The sequence below is a fragment of the Montipora capricornis genome, unplaced genomic scaffold (assembly GCF_036669925.1).
Source record: "Montipora capricornis isolate CH-2021 unplaced genomic scaffold, ASM3666992v2 scaffold_234, whole genome shotgun sequence".
Lineage (NCBI taxonomy): Eukaryota > Metazoa > Cnidaria > Anthozoa > Scleractinia > Acroporidae > Montipora > Montipora capricornis.
In genome coordinates this window covers 12501-32500 of record NW_027179985.1, presented here as the reverse complement: position 1 = coordinate 32500, position 20000 = coordinate 12501, and the positions used below count along the sequence as shown (strand labels likewise).

The 20000-nt window shown below is 44.2% G+C and overlaps 3 protein-coding genes across 3 annotated transcripts in view; 1 reads left to right on the top strand and 2 right to left on the bottom strand.

Annotated features, from left to right (window-relative positions):
• The first annotated feature begins 13118 nt into the window (after window positions 1-13118).
• LOC138034925 (uncharacterized) lies at window positions 13119-13907 on the top strand. The gene has a single exon (XM_068881944.1). The coding sequence runs from the start codon at window positions 13119-13121 to the stop codon at window positions 13905-13907; it is 789 nt and encodes a 262-aa protein (XP_068738045.1).
• A 1290-nt stretch (window positions 13908-15197) lies between these two features.
• LOC138034923 (NLR family CARD domain-containing protein 4-like) overlaps window positions 15198-20000 on the bottom strand; it is a 10267-nt gene continuing 5464 nt past the window's right edge. Inside the window, exons 2-3 of the mRNA XM_068881941.1 lie at window positions 19667-19729; window positions 15198-18830 (exon numbers count right to left, since the gene is read on the bottom strand). Of these exons, the coding sequence (XP_068738042.1) occupies window positions 17788-18830; window positions 19667-19729 (1106 nt within the window). The 3' untranslated portion in view covers window positions 15198-17787. The remainder of the gene's footprint in view (window positions 18831-19666; window positions 19730-20000) is intronic.
• LOC138034924 (NLR family CARD domain-containing protein 3-like) lies at window positions 15909-17543 on the bottom strand. The gene is made up of 3 exons (XM_068881942.1): window positions 16913-17543; window positions 16241-16864; window positions 15909-16156 (listed from the first exon to the last, which is right to left on the bottom strand). The coding sequence occupies exons 1-3, from the start codon at window positions 17541-17543 to the stop codon at window positions 15909-15911; spliced, it is 1503 nt and encodes a 500-aa protein (XP_068738043.1).

Genomic DNA, 20000 nt, shown 5'->3' with positions numbered 1-20000 from the left:
CACAAAGGCGGGAAGACCAAGTAGTCCGGCTTTTTTGGCGCCACCCACGTGTAAACGTGTAAACGACGAGAACTCAATGTTTTTTTTCCTTGCGTAAAATTCAACCTGATATTTAAGTCATGGTTCTTTCTAAACAATCTTCTTTAAAAGACATGGCCTAAATAAAATACCAGAGGAAGAGATGCATATTTTCTTGGAAGGAAATACGTTTACAAATCCCGGCGGAATTTTGGAGTCCATGGCTGACTTAAGTTAGGGATCTTTGGTATTTTAAAGCCCGCCGCACAGGGCGAGGAAAGACTGAGCTCAGCAAACCGCCTCGCGAAGCAGTTTTCTTAGCTTTTTCCTCACATTCTGCGGCGGCTACGGCAACAACAACACTACAAAACAAATATATTATCGGGTTAAAAGGGAAAAAATAATCGTGCTGCAAAGGAGGCACGCATTTCAGGGAACGTCTTTGCCATACTCCACAAAACAACAACGTGAAATCAGGGAGCTTAAGCACACGCGTTTTTGAAACCGGGACGGCAACCGGAAGAGAAAATTTCGCGTGCCTGGACAGTGGTTTCTCCCACATTTTTATACCAATCATCTCTAATGGAGAAAAGATACTTAGCAATGTAAGTGTGGTTGTGTGAAGACAAGTTAAAAGGGAAAACAGCTCTTTTTTGCTCTAATCTTTATCCAGTTGCTCTTCACTAATATGATTTCCCGCCAGAAAAACGCGGGTTTCCAAATGCAAGGCTGCCACGCAATTTTCTCTTCCTTTCCTTCCTCGGCACATATTAAGAAGGAAAACATTATCTAAAAGCTAACCGTTGCAAATAAGTGTACACGGGTTGGCAAATGCAACGCTTACACGCGATTTCCCGCCAAGGAAAATTGCCCGAACTCTCCCGTCCCCAGAGGCTGGCCTGCCTCCCCACCTCCACCCTGACAGCCTGTACGGGCAGAGTGATCGAGAGTTGGCCAAATGAGAGCGCAGACAAAACCGAGAGCCTGGGAACCACCCTAGGAAAACCATTTCTGACGTAAATATGGTGACTAGTTAGCCGGTATGTTCAGCTACCAAGACCGACAAAATGAATTTGTGCGCAAATGAAAAGCTTCTGCATTGCATGTTTATTTCTAATGCTTACGCGGAAGAAGGGGAAGAAGGGGATAATTATCCGAATCGAGGGATGCAAAGAAGGGGATAATTATCCGAAACGGGGTCAAACGAAAGACTGGATAAAGTGTCTTTGCGAGAAGGGTTACAGACCTTTCCCCATTAATTCAAGCACATATTACAAAGAGTTGCTCGTCTCGCAAAATTAAATGCACTGCAAACAAAATAAATTCTAACTATTGAAATAAAATACAATCCCACACTGAAAAGAATCCAAATCCGGCACACTTCAAACAAAATAAATCCGCACACTGCAAACAAAATGTCATCGCATACACCGAAAAAATAAATCTTCGCACACTGCAAACAAAAAAACTGTTACTCACGGCAAACAAAATATCCTTGCACACGGCAAACAAAGTATCCTCACAAACTTCAAACAAAAGTTTCTTCGCACACTGCAAACAAAGTAAAATCTCTCACTCCCAGAAAAATCTGCTCCGCGAACAAAAAGCTATAAAAAAATACTGAACGCGCAATAACATGGGAAAAGTTGGAACCGGCTCCAACAAACATGTTTGTAGAAATCGCTTTGTTGGAGGAAACATCTTCTTGTTCAGGGGAAGTTTTTATACATAACGTTTTTCATTCTGACGAATTATTTGCCGGCATTCTATTTCCTCTTCAAGCATACAACGGCACGAAACGACGGTCCGAAAGGTGCTGATCGAGGAAAACTAACCAGCAAGTTAACATGGATTGGACTAACGATGGTGGACTGTGGATGGAGTGTAAAGAACAGATTACTTGGTGTAAAAGACACACTTATAAAAGACAGACTTTGAAGTTAGGAAGCCAACTATCGATGAGTGTGAATCCACGATAGTGGCTTCATATTCATATACTTGAAATGGAACGGTTTGTATTGTATGGCCTATAGCATGTCCCTTGCTCTAGACTTCGAGTTTATTGACTGTTCCAGCAGAAAACTAGCATCACACCAGTATATAATAATGAATAATTGGTATAAAGTAATCCATTAAAAAGTAGATACAATATGCGTTCAAATTGACAAAGACTTCTCTACTGTAAAAGTAGGTAAAAAAAAGAAATTAATAAAGGCGTTCTCTATTCTCAATAAGAAAGTTACTAACAGCAGACTTAAAGATATCACTGTTCTCAATGTGAATCAGGGTGGCTTAGTGGTTTTCTATCGGACCTCCCACCACTGCGAGCCGGGGTTCCACTCTGGCCCCAGCTTGCATATGGGCTGAGTTTCAGTCACATCTCAACCTGACTCAAGGGTTTTTCTCCGGGTACTCCGATTTTCCTCACTCATGAAAATCGACTCACAGCTCATTAACATCTAGCTGTGCTGCTGTGCTCTGACATCATACATCAACTGTATAGCGGCAGGCAGAGGCGCCTTCGTATGCTTTCAGGCCGATATCGTGAGCTGCGCCCTTTCACAATTCAGTCCCTAATACTGCACGTAAAGGGTGATTAGCACTGCCAATAATTGTTATTGTTTATTATTATTATTATTATTAAGTAGTTTCTTCGAAATACATTTTAAGATAAAAACTAGCGATAAAATTTTCCGACGTTTCGATCTCGCTGAGATCATTTTCAAGTTTGAAAAAAGTGAATAAAACTTTGCCTATAAGAAGTAAAATCACACGTGAGAATATTAAAAGCGATAAAAATGTGGAAACATGTACTAAGCGTTACAAAAGGTAAGTGATAAAAATTTAAAAAAGGCTAGATAACAATAGCTTTTTATAGCTCGGAGTATTTCATATATTCTTTTGTAAAGCTTTTGTCCTATTGTTATCTAGCCTTTTTTAAATTTTTATCACTTACCTTTTGTAACGCTTAGTACATGTTTCCACATTTTTATCGCTTTTAATATTCTCACGTGTGATTTTACTTCTTATAGGCAAAGTTTTATTCACTTTTTTCAAACTTGAAAATGATCTCAGCGAGATCGAAACGTCGGAAAATTTTATCGCTAGTTTTTATCTTAAAAAATTATTATTATTATTATTATTATTATTATTATTATTATTATTATTATTATTATTATTATTATTATTATGATTATGATTATGATTATGATTATGATTAATGTGTCTAACTCTAGAAACTGAAAGAGTTCATTTCCATGCCAAAATTTTTGTGTGTGTTTGCAACATTACAAACAGTTTCAAAGTTTCAATTTGGCTTCTGACACATTTCCTTGATAAAAACTGGTCTTTGAAAGTCTATACTCTCCCTAGTAAAATTTCTAATGGGCCTCCATGGGGGGTGGGGGTGTGGATACCTTTGACACTGTGCAGTGAAAGAATGGTTTGATATTTACTCGGCTTAGTATATGTAAAGAAATCTACCAGCCCTTTTAAGCCATTCCTTTCTGCATTAATCCACAATATTATTAAAAGTTGACCAAATTTGTCAAATTGCGTTTTGGTAATGTTTTTCAAACGCCAGCACTTTTCGCATGCAATTTGTTCATCACACAATCATTAAAAATTCACTTTTTATGAAAGCTAATACCTGATTGACGTAAAGATGCAGAGTCAGAGGTTAACGCTTGCTGTTTTATAGCACTTGGTTTGTTGCTTCCATCTACTGACGGATAACTGAATCATGCTATTCTGTCATTCAGCAGGTCAAGTGTAAAATACTTCTCCCCTGTAATGTTCTGTTGTAGCAGCAGTTGTATTTGAAGTGTCAAGACTCCTTCTAACTGGTCACATCTAGGTCAAGCCCATCCACTACATGGAAATATCTTCACTAAGGATGAGCGCCCTCTTCACCAGATAAGTGGAAGACAATGTTCGATCATTTTCTACCAGCCGGCAATGTCTTTTGTGACTGGCACCCTCCACATCTGTAGTATTGTGTCTTCACCACTACACTACGACGACGAATATGCTCAACCCAACACAATTTTTTTTTTCATTATTTACTTTTGTATGATTTGTCAATTAGTATTTATGTATAATAACCAAAAGTAATCCTAACCTGACCCTATTTTTTTTCGTTAGGCTTACTTTAGGCTCCAAAAAGGTTTCTTCAATCCATCTGAGTGCGTATTCAAGCCAGGTAAAATGAGGATCACCAATTTAACCGAATTTAAAACGGATTCAACCTGAAAATGGATTTTACCGGCAACATTTGTTGCAAGGGAGCCTAGTTGGCTTAACCACCGTTTTTGGGAGAAGGGTTGCGTGACATCTCCAAAATCGACTGCATGCTTGGTCCGAAATATCTAGAAAAGTGTCCATATAGACCTTCTTAGCACTTTCTTTTTAGTTTTACCAAAATTTTCCTTTTCGTCCAAAACTTGAACCGGATTGTATAGTGATCAGATTGGGCTGGTTTCGCTCCTGGGGTCTCCCCTGGGTGAGCTGACCGGCGGACTGGTAAGCCGACCTAGCCCAGTGTGCCACAATCTGTGCTAATTGGTCGAACAAACTAAACATAAGCTTAGTAGACCCTTCCACGGTTTTTGGCGCCATCTTGGCTGGGGGCAAACACGGCTAAATTTACAGTAAATGTATGCGATTTTGGCCGACTTTGAACCGCTGAACCACCGCCAAAAAGAGAAAGATTTCCAACTTCTGCCACTACATAGTTTTATTAATATCATTCATTCAACAGAAAATAAGGCCATTAGGGAAGGTATGACGTCCGTAAATTCAAATAATGAATCTTCTTATTTTGCTTTTAATTTCGCGGCAATTTGTCGTGATGATTTAAGAAGGGTTTGTATGAAATCTTAAAAATTCGTTCATGCATGGTCTTTGTAGTCTGAGTCTGTTCTTTATATTTCGGTATAAATGTCTTTAAAAGACACTTTTACTGTAGAAATCTGTTTCTTTTTAGCGGCGCTACAGCGGTTCAAAGTCGGCCAAAATCCCATATATTTACTTTAAATTTAGCCGTGGTTGCACCCCAACCAAGATGGCGCCAAAATCAGTGAAACGGTCTATTCCGTGGCAAATGGGCCATGCATGTTAGTGGAGATCTTGGTATAATGATGCAGAACTGCAGAAAGCCGACATTCTCCGGGTAATTGAATGGGCCATTTCCGAGTTGCCGTTTGTCTCGGCCTCGAAGTGAGTCTTGGTGTTCAACTATTGTAAGGGAAATGAGTTTGATTTACATAAGAATACGCAACTCATTTCCAATGGAATGATTGTGCACCAGGACTCGCTTTAACTCTCCAAAGTTAGTCACCTAATTGCTTTTTGAAATCTTAAAACTATGTATATGTATAATTAAAGACCACTTTCAAGATAAGCGGATCGCACATTCCCAAATAGTTTTTCGGGCGTACAATTCGAGACTTTCGAGAAACAGGAGAAAAACTAGTTCCGAAACTTTACGGGCCTTTTTCAGGTGCCACGATTTTATCTTAATTCCCAACGGTAGGTTCTGTCAAGTAGTCAAACTTCGCAATCACCTTAGTTTTATTTTAAAACCATGTCAAAAGATCCAGATCCTCTTTTCAAAACAAGCAGATCACAATAGCTGAAATGGCTTTTTGTGCCCGAGAAGGTTGCAGGACTTTCAAGAAATGGGTCCCAGACCAGAAAAGCTGGTTGTGAAAAAGCGATAAGTTTTCAAGATCAAGTAAGAGTGAAATGATTGCGAAGTTTGGTTGCTTAAAACCTCTTAGTGATAACCCCAAAAAGTGCAAGGAGATGACTTTGCGTTTTCGTAGAGTCGTGGACCATCTCCCATCAGCCTTGGCCATAGACACTAAGGCCCTTGAGTCAGTCGATGCTCATAAAGTATTGGGCGTTACAATTCAAAGTAATCTCAAATGGGAATTGCACATTAATGAGGTTGTGGCTAAGGCGTCAAAGAGGCTGCATACTCTTCGTGTCCTCAAACGCGGCGGAGAACCACCTGCAGACCTACTTAAGGTTTATTTTGCGCTCATTAGGTTTGTCCTTGAATACTGCTGCCCTGTGTGGCATAATGCCCTCCCCATCAAACTATCAGATAGCATCGAGCGAGTGCAGAAACGGGCGCTGCGTATCATCTTTCCTGCACTGCACTACCAAGAGGCCTTAGCTACTACCGGGTGTGTATCACTTCACACAAGAAGAATGGAGTTGGGGAGCAAATTATTTAGAAAGATAAATGAGCCCGAGTCCCGTCTTCGCCATCTTGTTCCACCGACTCGGTCGCAGGCGCACGGCCGCTCCCTTCGCAACAAGAACAGACCATCCCTTATAAGTTGCAAAACTGAACGCTTTAAACGAAGTTTTTTCCTGCGATTTGCCTTTATGCTCGTGGCATGTAATTTAGGAACTTATGGGAATTCAATGTGTAACTTGATTTCTAGTTTTTTATCTAATTTATTGTATTTTATCCTCTCATTATTGTAAGGCCCAGTCCATTTTGAACATGATGTATTAGTTTTATCTTTGTAAATAATTTCGCAATTCGCTTATTTCTAAGCGCGACGATTTTATCAATAAACCAGACTTACGTACCTTACAGGGATTATGGGCGCTCGAAAAGAATTGTTTTCCGGACTCTCGAGAGAAATAGGGCGATTTTGGATGCATGAGGAAGTATGAAAATTCACACAAAAAATAATGGCGTGGAGAGGGCTTACCACTAACACATGATGATGACACTTTATGTCAATAGGGCGTGGCCCTATGAAACTAATTTACAAAATGACTAGCTGTCCAAACGATGGAATGTAGCACAATAATATACTAAAATGAAACAATGATAAAAGTTAAATTACTTAAAACGTTAAGTTATAAAAAAAATGCACTAGAGTTAATGAAAAAATGAAAACAATTTCTCCATTTTAAAAGTGTCAGGCGTGCATGATGTAGTCAAAGTAGTTTCTTTTGAACTGTTTTAGGTATCACTTATCTATTCCACGATTGAGGAGCATTAAAGAAGGACATTCGTTTTCTGTTATTGGTTTGCGGGATCGCGGGAGGCGATAAGGCATCCGAGGTCTAGTATCATGTGACTCCAATATTTCAAGGATAACAGTTTCTCTAAAAGGTAGTCATGGGCACGTCCATCCAGGATCTTTTAAAAAGATTCAGTCCTCTTTCAATGGCGATGTGATTAATTAGCAGCCATCCAAGTTTATAAAATAAGGCTAGAGTTCTCTCCTCAAATGGACAATTTTTTTCCAAATTTGGTGTCACTGTTCTAGCCGTGGCCCCAAATTATTATTTCTCACGCCTTGCCGTAGTATTTCACAGCTGCGCCTGTTCCCTTTCGAAAATCCGGTGAAACCTTAATGTTTGTGGCCGTCATTTTTGCCATCAGATATATGGCTCAAATACAAGCGTTTAATGTGTTATTATAAAACTTCCTAAAGAGGTCTACGTCAGATAGACAAAACGTTTCGGAGAAAAAAAGTTTTACAGATACAGTTTGCAGATTGCTGCTCACTAGTTTAGTTTTTTTTTAAATTATGCGATATTTACTTGGCAGGGATTTTTTGACGCGGACGAGAACACCAATGCGCTTTAAAGATTGGCTACATGGTTTGACCAAGTCAGAGTGGGGTCTACATTTCCACATTTCCCATTGTTGGTTGAATAATTAGCGTATCGAAGGTAGCTTCTCCATTGTTGTTCCTGTTTTACCTCGAGTTTTCTCGATGGACGCGGGGGGCAACTACTTTAAAAATACTGGTTGCCTAATAGACCATATTCAAAATGGAGATCAATAAATTATTCCTTCGTCTGTATTTTGTTCATGGAAAAATTCAAAAGTTAACAGCTTAGGCGAAAGTTTATGCCATGAAGCGAAATGGATAGTATTAATTTTCGTTTTTATTTCAAAGTCAAACGAAAATATCTATTTACAAGAAAAGTGAAAAAAGAAACATACAATGAATATAAACAGTTTTACAAAGAGACAAGATACCGTGTTCATATAGTCAAAAATACAACAAAAGTCGTCCGTCTTGCCAACCAGACGTTACGTTTGGCCAACAAATTGTCAGAAACACAAGTAGGCAGACTATAAACCCCTTATTATCTCTGTTTTTGGACTTGTGAGGGTGATAGTGAGTTACGTCTTGCGAAGGTGTGTTAAGCCTTGTGAACCTTGTGACGGTAAGTTACGCCTTATGAAGGTCAGTTATGCCTTGTGACTGTAAGTTACGCCTTGCGAAAGTGAGTTACGGCTTGTGACGGTGAGTTACGTCTTGTGAAGGCGAGTTACGTCTTGTGAAGGTGAGTTAGGCCTTGTGAGGATGAGTTCTGTCTTGCGAGGATGAGTTACGGCTTGTGACGGTGAGTTCCGGCTTGTGACGGTGAGTTACGCCTTGTGAAGGTGGATTACGGCTTGTGACGGTAAGTTACGCCTTGTGACAGTGAGTTTCACCTTGTGAAGGTGAGTTACGCCTTCTGACGATGAGTTCCACCTTGTGACGGTGAGTTACGCCTTGTGACGGTGAATTACGTCTTGTGAGGGTGAGTTACGGCTTGTGACGGTGAGTTGCGCCTTGTGACGGTGAGTTTCGTCTTGCGACGGTGAGTTACGCCTTGTGACGGTGAGTTACGTCTTGTGAGGGTGAGTTACGGCTTGTGACGGTGAGGTACGGCTTGTGACGGTCAGTTACGCCTTGTGATGGTGAGCCTTATGCATTAATAGCACATGCAACCCGGTGCCCTGTCCAGCTTCATCTCATCTTCAGAACGTTCGTACACATCCAGTTATTGGGTTCTTCAGCCATATTGCACAATATGAACGATGTGGCCAGCATCCACCGGCAGAAATTTAAACTTTAAAGCGCGGGATTTTGTTCACAATACATATAGTTAAATATAATTTAACATAGTTAACGACTAGGAGCTAGTCTGGTCAGTAGTGTTTTGCAGGCGGTTGTTAGTGTCTTGGCCGTCTGGTAGCGTTGTTCAGCGTTTTGGTGCGTTCTGTAGCGTTTGTTATAGTTACGTGGTTCACGACCGGGAGCTAGTCCGGTCAGTAGCGTTTTGCAGGCGTTTGTTAGCGTTGTTATGCGTTTTTGTAGCGTTTGCAGCACTCTTTAGGTTGGGGGAGCCCTGGGGCTGACATGGTTCAGCGGTATTCCTGCGTAGTGCATGCGTTGTCCAATGTGCTTGCAGCGTGTTTGTTGCTCTGTTGGCGTGGCGTTGTGAGTCGGTTTAGGAGTTTAGTGGTTCTCGGCGTTCTTCTTCTCGCTTCGTTGGCTATCTCGGTCGCTGTCCAGGTTGAAATAGAAGTTCTTCGATCTTCGACCGTCTCCATCTCGTCTTCACCGCCGTGTTGTGGTTCGTCTTACCTTCTCTTGTACCAGTTCCGATAGTCGGCTCGTCGCTCAGATAGCGTGGCGTTTCTTTGGCGGGCTTAGTGTAGCGGTTCCCAGTTGTGGTCAACAAAGGAAAACAACAATAGAGAAAACACAAGGATTTCTTCCGTCATCGACCGTGGTTTCCTCGCCCTCTGTCGTGTCTGTTGGTTTGTCTTTACTCGCTCATCGCTCTTTCGTGCTTCGGACCATCGTGTGCTCCGATACGTTTATTTTGGCGGGCTTAGTGTAGCGGTTCCCCAGTTGTGGTCAACAAAGGAATAAATTCTAAGGATTTCGTCAGTCATCGACCAGGGTTTTTTCTTCGGCGGCTGTCGTGTTTATTGGTTTGTCTTTCCTTCACTCGTCGCTCTTTCGTCCCTGGACCGTAGTGTGCTCGCCGATCCGTTAGCGTTGCCAAAGGATTTCGTCCTTCATCGCCCGCGGTTTTTTCTCGCTCTCTGTCGTGTTTGTTGGTTCGTTTTTCACTTCTTTTTCGTGGTCGCCGCTAACTCGCTCGTCGCGGGTTGGTGTTCGATCATACATCATGCCGAACCCACCTCGTTCAACCAACAATAGCTTGTCCGCTGGACTTCGTTCGGAGGACATACCTCTCTTGTCCCCCGCGCCGATGGTGGTTTCTACGGCTCCCTCTGGCCCCGTGGCGCCTTTGGCCGTCGATTCGATCGCCGAGGCTGTTGTTCGCGCGCTTGGAAGCACCCTTCCGACTATCATCTCTTCAATTCAAGGGAGCGCCCCCTCGCCATTACCCCCTTCCGTCCTTGGCACTTCTGTTGGCGTCACTCCATCTAGCTCCTCTGGATCGACTGCTGTTTCTTGTGATGTCAATGTCTCGTCTATGGCTTTTGGGGCGTCATCAGGTACGTTTACTTTGCCGGCATTCGTTCCTACCTTTTCTCCTGTGTCGGCCATCACTGACTCAAGCTCGGCCCGCTTCATGGCCCCCATTACCTCTCCATTCGCGAGTCCCAGTGTATCCGGCAGCCTGCCAAGTTTTGGTAACTCTGGATCAGTGCCTACGTCTGAGAAGGCTTTCATTGTTGGTCCTGGTCATGCACCAGTCCCGGCAAAATTGGCCAAGAAGATCATCGAGGGCCAGTTCGTGGAGTTGGCGGATCTACTTACAGTCAATCTCCGAGCTGGGGATCAGGAACCACAGACCTTCCTGGAGGGTAAACTCCTGGTGTCCAACGCAAAACGCAGGCAGGTTGAAATCAAGGATATTCTTACTTGGACTGAGGCCTTCACGATTTTCCAGCTGGTCCTGTGTGCCTCTCACCCCCTGCGTTGGTTAGACTTGACCAGATATAAGCTGCTCATTATTCAAACAGCCCGCCAATATCCAGGTCTGGCTTGGCTTGAATACGATCTGGCCTTCAGAAGGGATGCCGCTGCCTCGGGCCTTACGGATTGGTCCAAAATGAATTTGGATCTGTATAGTTTTCATTTGCGTTTGCCAGCATCGTCCTCACTGCACCCCAGGCCGTCTTCCCTTTCCGGGTTTCCTCAGTCTTCCTCAGACAGCCCAGACTCCCACCGACGCACACCATTCTGCCATTCCTGGAATGAAGGGAAATGCCGGTGGCTATTTGGGAAGTGCAAGTTCCGCCACAACTGCAGCAATTGCGAGGGAGAGCATACCAAGGCTAACTGCCCCTTTCCCCGCTCAGCTGGATTTCGTTCCCGTTCCCGCTCCCCCTCCCCTGGAGGGAGCAGGGGACAGTACTGAGGGGCGAGGTTCGCCCAGTGTTGTGTTTGTACATAGTTTGAATGATGTGATTGCGTTGCCTCGCCAGCCGAATGGATTGCCTCAGTTGGCAAAGTTGTTTTGTCCTGTTCCAGTTTCAGTTCCAGTCTCAGTTCCCGTTTCTGTTCCAGTTAAGCCCAGCGTTCCAGTTGTCTCTTTTGCCCGTTATCTCCGGTGTCTCAGGTCACACCATTACAGTTGGATCAATTTCAAGCCGAATTATGCCACCATCCCAACAAGTCAGCTGTGGCATTTGTGACTTCTGGCATACGGGATGGATTTCGGATAGGCTTTGACCCATCCTTGGTGTCCCTCAAATCTGCATCTTCAAACATGCGTAGCTCTGCTGAGCACCCATCAGTGATTGACTCCTACTTGCAAGCTGAAGTCTCTTCTGGCAGGGTGGCAGGTCCTTTTCCAGTGCCCCCGCTTCCGTCATTGCAAATAAGTCGTTTCGGGGTGATCCCCAAAACTAATCAGCCTGGGAAGTGGCGTCTCATTTTAGACCTATCATCCCCAGAGGGGCAAAGCGTCAATGACGGCATCCCTAAGCCCCCGTTTACAGTTCAGTATGTTTCAGTGGATGCTTTCATTGATGGCATAATGTCTCTGGGTCGAGGAACGTTAATGGCCAAGTTCGACGTGGCCAGTGCATATCGGAATGTGGCTATCCACCCAGACGATCGCCCCCTTCTTGGCATGAAGTGGCGTGGGCAATATTTTGTGGATTTGGTGCTCCCTTTTGGGCTGCGTTCAGCACCATTTATTTTCACCGCCATTGCAGACCTGGTTGAATGGATCCTGGTTCACAATTATGAGGTTACATTTCTCCGTCATTACTTGGACGATTTCCTCACTTTGGGCCCACCGGCGTCCCCTGTGTGCCACAACAACCTTCAAACCTGCGTTCGTCTGTGTACAAAACTTGGCCTTCCCCTTAATCCAGATAAGTTGGAGGGACCCGCGACTCGTCTTACAATCCTTGGGATTGAACTTGACTCCGAGAACCTTCAGGCTCGCCTTCCGACTGACAAGAGAGATAGGATTGTTTCACTGTTAGATGAGTGGTCGGCAAAACGTTTTTGTAAACGTCGCGAGCTGGAATCCCTGATTGGCCATCTCCATCACGCCTGCAAGGTCGCCCCACAGGGTAGGACATTCCTTCGCCGGATGATCGACTTGCTTTGTGCCTTTCGCCGTGATGATCACCCCATTAGGCTTAACCAGGAATTTCGGCGGGATTTAACCTGGTGGCGGGAACTGTTCCAAACTTGGGATGGCCTCAGTTTTTTCTGCATGCCCACATGGGCACCTCTCCCGGACTTCCAGGTCTCATCGGATGCAGCGGGCTCTTTGGGCTATGGAGCTATTTTTAAATCCCACTGGTTTGCTGGTGCCTGGTCAGCTGCACAAAGTTCCTCATCTATAGCGTACAAGGAGCTCTTCCCAATTGTAGTGGCAGCCTATCTGTGGGGCTGTCAGTGGGTATCTCGGCGGGTCGAGTTCTTTTGTGACAACGAGTCTGTGGTGGCTGTACTTAAGTCTGGCACCTCGCGGGACAAAAACCTAATGGTGTTGCTGCGCTATTTGACTATGCTGGCCATCCATCATTCCTTCTCATTTACAGCTTCATCTGTTCGAGGCAAAGCTAATCCAGTTGCTGATGCACTCTCTCGATTCCAATTTCAGCGGTTCAGACGCCTGGAGCCACAGGCCGACCCAACCCCGTCTCCTATTCCTGCTTCCCTTCTGGCAGCGCTTCAGATGCCTTGACTCAGAAATGTTGTTTCCTACTTACCCAAGGTCTTGCACCTTCCACCCGACGAGTGTATCGATCCGCCCAACGTCGATTTACAGACTTTTGCCGCCAGGATGGTCGTGCAAACCAGGATGGCTCCATCCCCCCAGCCACTGAGGAGACTCTCATGCGCTTTGCTTCCTTCCTGGCCGACAACCTGAACCATTCCTCCATCAAGGTCTATCTATCAGCAGTGCGCTCCCTTCACATTGACCATGGCCTTCCCGACCCGCTAGTCAACTGTCTTCGTTTGCAGCGTCTGCTAAGGGGTATTAAGCGAGTTCAAGGTCCAGTGTCACCCAGGCGCCTACCTATCACCGTTGATCATCTGAAGGTCATTCAGTGCTCTTTGGACCTGTCTACTAGAGACCATGTGATGTTGTGGGCTGCGTGCTGCTTGGCATTTTTTGGGTTTTTGCGTGCGGGCGAATTCACGGTCAACTCGGCCTTTGATCCTCACACCCATATGACTGTTAGCGACCTGCAAGCGGACTCCTTGGTGAATCCCTCTTGTTTCAAAGTCCGTATCAAGTGTTCCAAGACAGACCCCTTCCGTGCGGGTTGTGATATCTACTTGGGGCGTGGCTCGGGCTCTGTGTGCCCCATAACAGCGTTGGGCACGTACTTGTCTCTGCGTGGGTCTGCTCCAGGGCCCCTGTTCTTGTTTAGTGATGGTCGTCCTCTTACCCGGCAGCAGCTATCATCCTTTTTGCAGTCTACCCTACATGGGGCTGGGTACTCCGGCGCCTACTCCGGCCATAGTTTCCGGATTGGGGCGGCGACCACTGCAGCGGCACGTGGTGTTCCGGATCACCTGATCAAAACCTTGGGACGTTGGTCGAGCGAGGCATACCAGATCTATATCAGAACTCCAGTTAGTTCCATTGTCCGTGTTTCCTCCCAGTTGGTGGCGTAACAGGTAGTGGATTTCTCTGGTTACCAGCGGGGGTGGGTGCCTCAGGTTTGGCCTATCGGGGGCTTAGGCCTAGTTGACCCGAGCCCCCTTGCTCCGGGTTCTTCTTACCCGGAGATCCCTTCGGCATGGCGCGGGGGGCTCGTGGCTTGGTTGCGGGTTGGGCAGGCCAGTCGGGTGTTCTAGCGCCTTGGGGATGTGACTGCGGTTGCAGCCCCCAGGCTTCCTGGGCACCTACCCTCCACTGGCGACGTGGGCGTTAAATATAGTTAAATTTAATTTAACTTAGTTAAAGACTAGGACCTTGTCTGTTCATTAGTGTTTTGCAGGCGGTTGTTAGTGTCTTGGCCGTCTGTTAGGGTTGTTCAGCGTTTTGGTGCGTTCTGTAGCGTTTGTTATAGTTACGTGGTTCACGACCGGGAGCTAGTCCGGTCAGTAGCGTTTTGCAGGCGTTTGTTAGCGTTGTTATGCGTTTTTGTAGCGTTTGCAGCACTCTTTAGGTTGGGGGAGCCCTGGGGCTGACATGGTTCAGCGGTATTCCTGCGTAGTGCATGCGTTGTCCAATGTGCTTGCAGCGTGTTTGTTGCTCTGTTGGCGTGGCGTTGTGAGTCGGTTTAGGAGTTTAGTGGTTCTCGGCGTTCCCTCCCTCTCCCCCCTTTCTTTTTTTTTTTTTTTTGTGCTCTTTTTTTTGTGTGTTATTATTATTATTATTATTATTATTATTCCACTGAGCTATCTGGCTCAAGTGTGACGGGTGCCTTAGGGGGGCCTGGCGCGGGGGGCTCGTGGCTTGGTTGCGGGTTGGGCAGGCCAGTCGGGTGTTCTAGCGCCTTGGGGATGTGACTGCGGTTGCAGCCCCCAGGCTTCCTGGGCACCTACCCTCCACTGGCGACGTGGGCGTTAACGTCATGTTCAGTGTATTTGTCACTTTAATTTCCTACACCTTATTAAACTTTCCAGAGTCAAGACATTCGTTTGACACTTTCCTGGCTGGTGTTACAGGTTTGTCTTGTTTTCTTTGTCCCACAGTTCTTAAATGGGACTGATAATTTTAACAAAAATGACTCTTCATCTGAATGATAAATGAAACAACATGCTGAAGTCACCTCGTCCGGGTGTGTAGAGTCTTGAGGACTGCTGGTGAACTGGGCACAAGTCATTTTCAAAGTTAAGTGATCCAGCGTGTTGGTGGGTATACGCGTGTGTACGGAAGTCACGACCAGTTTAAGGGGAGAGCAAAGTAAAAGGCAGCGCAGAGCAAAAGGTGAGTAGAAGAAACAACCAAGAAACTAAAAACAAGGAAGCCAGAAACTTAATGTGGAACGACGTGGCAACAATGGATTAGCACTTTGCTTACATCCAAGCGTAGGTTTTCCATTTACCTGAGACTTTCGTTTGAACTTCCTCGGATACATACAAAACTAAATGTTATAAAGAAAACTTCATGTAATGGCACATGTTTCATTTCAATGAAAACTGCCGCTCGCCGTTTGCTGTACAATTTTTAAAACGGTTTTCAATGGAAATTAAAACCCTTTGAAAATAAAACGTTTAGTTTCAGGTATTGCGATATGATTTATATGTGAATGCTATATTATAATACTAATAGACCTTATTCATAAATGGCGGTCTCATTTATAATTCTTTTGTCCACGTGCAAATTAGCCTACCAAGCCTCATTTTAAATGCAAGAATTCTTTTCAATTCACTGTATGGTATCGAGGCTTGGTAGGCTAATTTGAACTTCGACAAAAGAATTATAAATTGACCGCCATTTATGAATAAGGTCTATACAATACTGGAAGAATCTTGAACGCGCAAGATTTAAATTGCTTATTGCAACAATTCTTTTGGGCTCTGACCTTTGCTCCAACGATAAACTCCAAGGGAGGATTAATTTCAAAACGTTTTGACAATGGCCAATACGATTGGTATGAAATACGTTCAACTAGGCCAAAGGGCCCTGTCAGTTCTTTTGCTTTAGCCAGTGCAGCAGGACCTGAGTCACGGATTCCATTGTAACGTGAAATCCAACTCTGTCAGTGTTGAATTGATTTCCACTGCTTTAGTCAGTGCAGCAGCACCTGAGTCACCGATTCTATTCTCAGACAAACGCAACGTTGTCAGTGTTGAATTGACTTCCACTGCTTTAGCCAGTGCAGCAGCACCTGAGTCACCGATTCTATTGTAACGCAAACTTAACCTTGTCAGTGTTGAATTGATTTCCACTGCTTTAGCCAGTGCAGCAGCACCTGAGTCACCGATTTCATTGTAACGCAAATTCAACTCTGTCAGTGTTGAATTGATTTCCACTGCTTTAGCCAGTGCAGCAGCACCCGAGTCACCGATTTCATTGCCCGACAAATACAACTGTGTCAGCGTTGAATTGATTTCCACTGCTTTAGCCAGTGCAGTAGCACCTGGGTCAGCGATTCCATTGTCAGACAAATGCAACCTTGTCAGTGTTGAATTGATTTCCACTGCTCTAGCCAGTGCAGTAGCACCTGGGTCAGCGATTCCATTGTGAGGCAAATGCAACCTTTTCAGCGTTGAATTGATTTCCACTGCTTTAGCCAGTGCAGCAGTACCTGAGTCACGGATTTCATTGCCAGACAAATTTAACTGTGTCAGCGTTGAATTGATTTCCACTGCTTTAGCCAGTGCAGCAGCACCTGAGTCACCGATTTCATTGCCAAACAAATATAACTTTGTCAGCGTTGAATTGATTTCCACTGCTTTAGCCAGTGCAACAGCACCTGAGGCACCGATTCTATTGTAACGCAAATCCAACTCTGTCAGTGTTGAATTGATTTCCACTGCTTTAACCAGAGCAGCAGCACATGGGTCAGCGATTTCATTGTCAGACAAATGCAAACTTGTCAGTGTTGAATTGACTTCCACTGCTTTAGCCAGTGCAGCATCACCTGAGTCACTGATTACATTGAGAGACAAATCCAACACTATAAGTGTTTAATTGATTTCCACTGCTTTAGCCCGTGCAGCAGCACCTGAGTCACGGATTCCACTGCGATACAAATACAACTGTGTCACTGTTGAATTGATTTCCACTGCTTTAGCCAGCGCAGCAGCACCTGAGGCACCGATTCCATTATGAGACAAACTCAACCTTGTCAGTGTTGAATTGATTTCCACTGCTTTAGCCAGTGCAGCAGCACCTGGGTCAGCGATTTCATTGTCACGCAAAACCATTCCATTGGCAGACAAATCTAACTGTGTCAGCGTTGAATTGATTTCCACTGCTTTAGCCAGTGCAGCAGCACCCGAGTCACCGATTCCATTGCCAGACAAATGCAGCTCTGTCAGTGTTGAATTGATTTTCACTGCTTTAGCCACTGCAGCAGCACCTGAGTTACCGATTCTATTGTCACGCAAAACCAACTTTTTCACCGTTGAGTTTGTCGCCATTGCGTGAGCCAGTATAGCAGCGCCACTGTCACCCATCTGCTGTCGACAATAAATACGCTGAATTTTAAGAAGAGAACCAAGAGAATGTGCCAGTTTTTTTCCAAAGGTACCCTGTTCTTTTTCACATTCCTTAATACAATTCAATGCAATCCATAAGTAGTCATAACTTTCCCCCTCATTTGACTGGTTAATTTGACTTGCTATACTTGCCATACGTGCCCTGGCTTTTGCCTCGCACTGCTGAGCCAAGATCCCCCAGGTAAACATAAGCACGTGTTGAAACTCCTTAATTAATCTTGTGTCAGCAACTAAGCCATCAGGATTAATTTCCTCATCGACAAGCTGGCAACTTAGATAAAATGCAGCGAAGAACTCCTGAAAGCTCTTATGTAGAAAGCCATAGCACCGGTTTGGTCTTCGTTTGCTGCGTCCAAGCTGAGCTGACAGAAATCCCAATTCACGTATTAAGCTGCAGGTGCCATTTCGGAATACGTCCACTGTCGTCGAAATACATCTCATCGTTAAGCAAGCCATTCAATGCTATAGAACCAAGATGCTTCAATTCAGTGTGGTATAATTTTGTTAGGTCTTCGTCCGTTTCTGGTAATTCTTTCTTTCTCCTATACTTTCTCAGCACACACTGCACTATTTCGTGGTAAAGCAGAGTTCTACCTTTCGGCAAATCTCCTTGGACGTCTTCGCAAAGGAGGCAAAGAAGGGCTGTATTTAATGGATTTGCAGTTATTCCGCTAAGGCTTGCGTCTGTGTGCAGCTTGTCCAAGAGCTTTTGCGCCAAATGCGTCTCGGTTTTGAAATATCTTCGGATAAAATCTTCAGCATCATTTTTGGTAAATCCTTCGACCTCTAGCAGGGTGTCACAGCATTCCCGCACTTTTATCCCAGCTTCATGGCGGGCTGTAACCACTAAGTAACATTTTGAAAGCATTCTTCCTTGAATGATTTCTTTGTAGACGGGTAATTTATGGGTTGGCAACTCATCCAATCCGTCAAGTATCAGCAAAACTTTTGACTGATGTTCCCAAACGAAGGTGAAGAATTTCTCTCTTTCTTCTTTCTTTATGTCTTTTGGTAAAAGCTGGTCATCAATAGCCTCCCGTAACTCAGAGTTAATGTCTTTACATTTCAACAACAGCAATACTTGGACATCAGGAAATGAATCATCAGCTTTACAGTTCTTGGCCCAGTCGTAAGCAATCTTGTTACAATAGGTTGTCTTTCCCACGCCTGGCTGTCCTTCAATCAAAACCTTTCTGGGTTGTGAACATTCCTCATGCGGTTTGAAGATTTCCAACATGTTGACAATGGAGTCAGTCTTCACCCCACGTTCTTTTTTCCTGCTGACCATTTTAAGCCTGGTAAGAATGTTGTCAAGATGGAATCGAAACTCTTCGCACCACGGGAATGGCGCGAGCCATCCTTCACGCCTTTTGTACAGTTGTCGAATATCATCGATGAAGTCAGCCGCTGGCCCATGAGCATCTGAAAGAGAAAAAGTCATTACTTGAAAATAAAAACGCAGTTGTTCTCCAAGCATTAAATACTTAAGAATCATACTTACACTTTAGTTGTGTTGAGGTCGACTGTACTTATAATTGATAGTGAAATATGTGATAGAGTCATATATATAAAATGAACTTCGGGTCGTGACGACTCTAAGCGCGAATGACCATCGCAATTCAGAGAGTAAGTTTGGCAGTTGCAAAGGAAGCCTAAAAAAATTCTAGCCCTGGACTGGACTTGAACCCATAAGTATGTGATTGTCCTAGGCTGCTCTATTATCTGATCTCTCAAGCTATCTGGAAGTGAGTCCGTTGTGCGCTCATGCTATAGACATGTATCTCCGATGGCTGAGATGGTAGAGCATTGCAGCACACTCGCACAGTCATAGGTTCGAGTCCCCGTTGAGACCTGAATTTTTCCAGGTCTTCCTTGCAAGTCGCCCTATTAACCCAGTGATCATTTTCGCTTCCAGTCAGTACAAATAATGATGCATTTCCCCCTACGACGAAATACTTGGAAGTTATAAAATTATGCCCAACAATTATGGTAATATAACAATTGTTTACGCAAACTGTGAGTTGGTGATGTCATCGTCAATACTTCTCTCATTATAATGCACTACTGTATTGATGACTCAAAAGATGGCAAGTTCCTTTGATTCAGTTTTATCAAGAGCTAAATACCCTCTACCTACAATGAAAGTTGATCTCAGTAAATGCAAAACATATGACTGCGTGCGCATTTTATATACGCTAATGGAATTTCTAGTAATTTCTGTCAATCCATCTCATAAATTATGCGATTCTCCACTGTACCTTCAGTCTCTCCATGCTTAACATTGGAACTGTCTCCCTGCGACTTTAACTGCTTCAGCATTTCTATAAACAGTAAAATAAAGGATGAACCAGTAAGCATTACTTTTCGTGTATTTTGAAACCATTAAACCTTCGTTAGGAATAAATGGCTTTCAGGTGCTTAGCGACTGGACATCGAACTACTGAATCTAATACTGCCTTTGGGTCATTTAGCCATGCTCGTGTTACACGAGGAGCACTAGTGAATGAAGTTTGTTTGTACAAATCCACTTTTCTCTTTTTTTAAAGAAAGCTACGGGAAAAATCGTACACCTATCTTGCTTAGTAGTTAGTA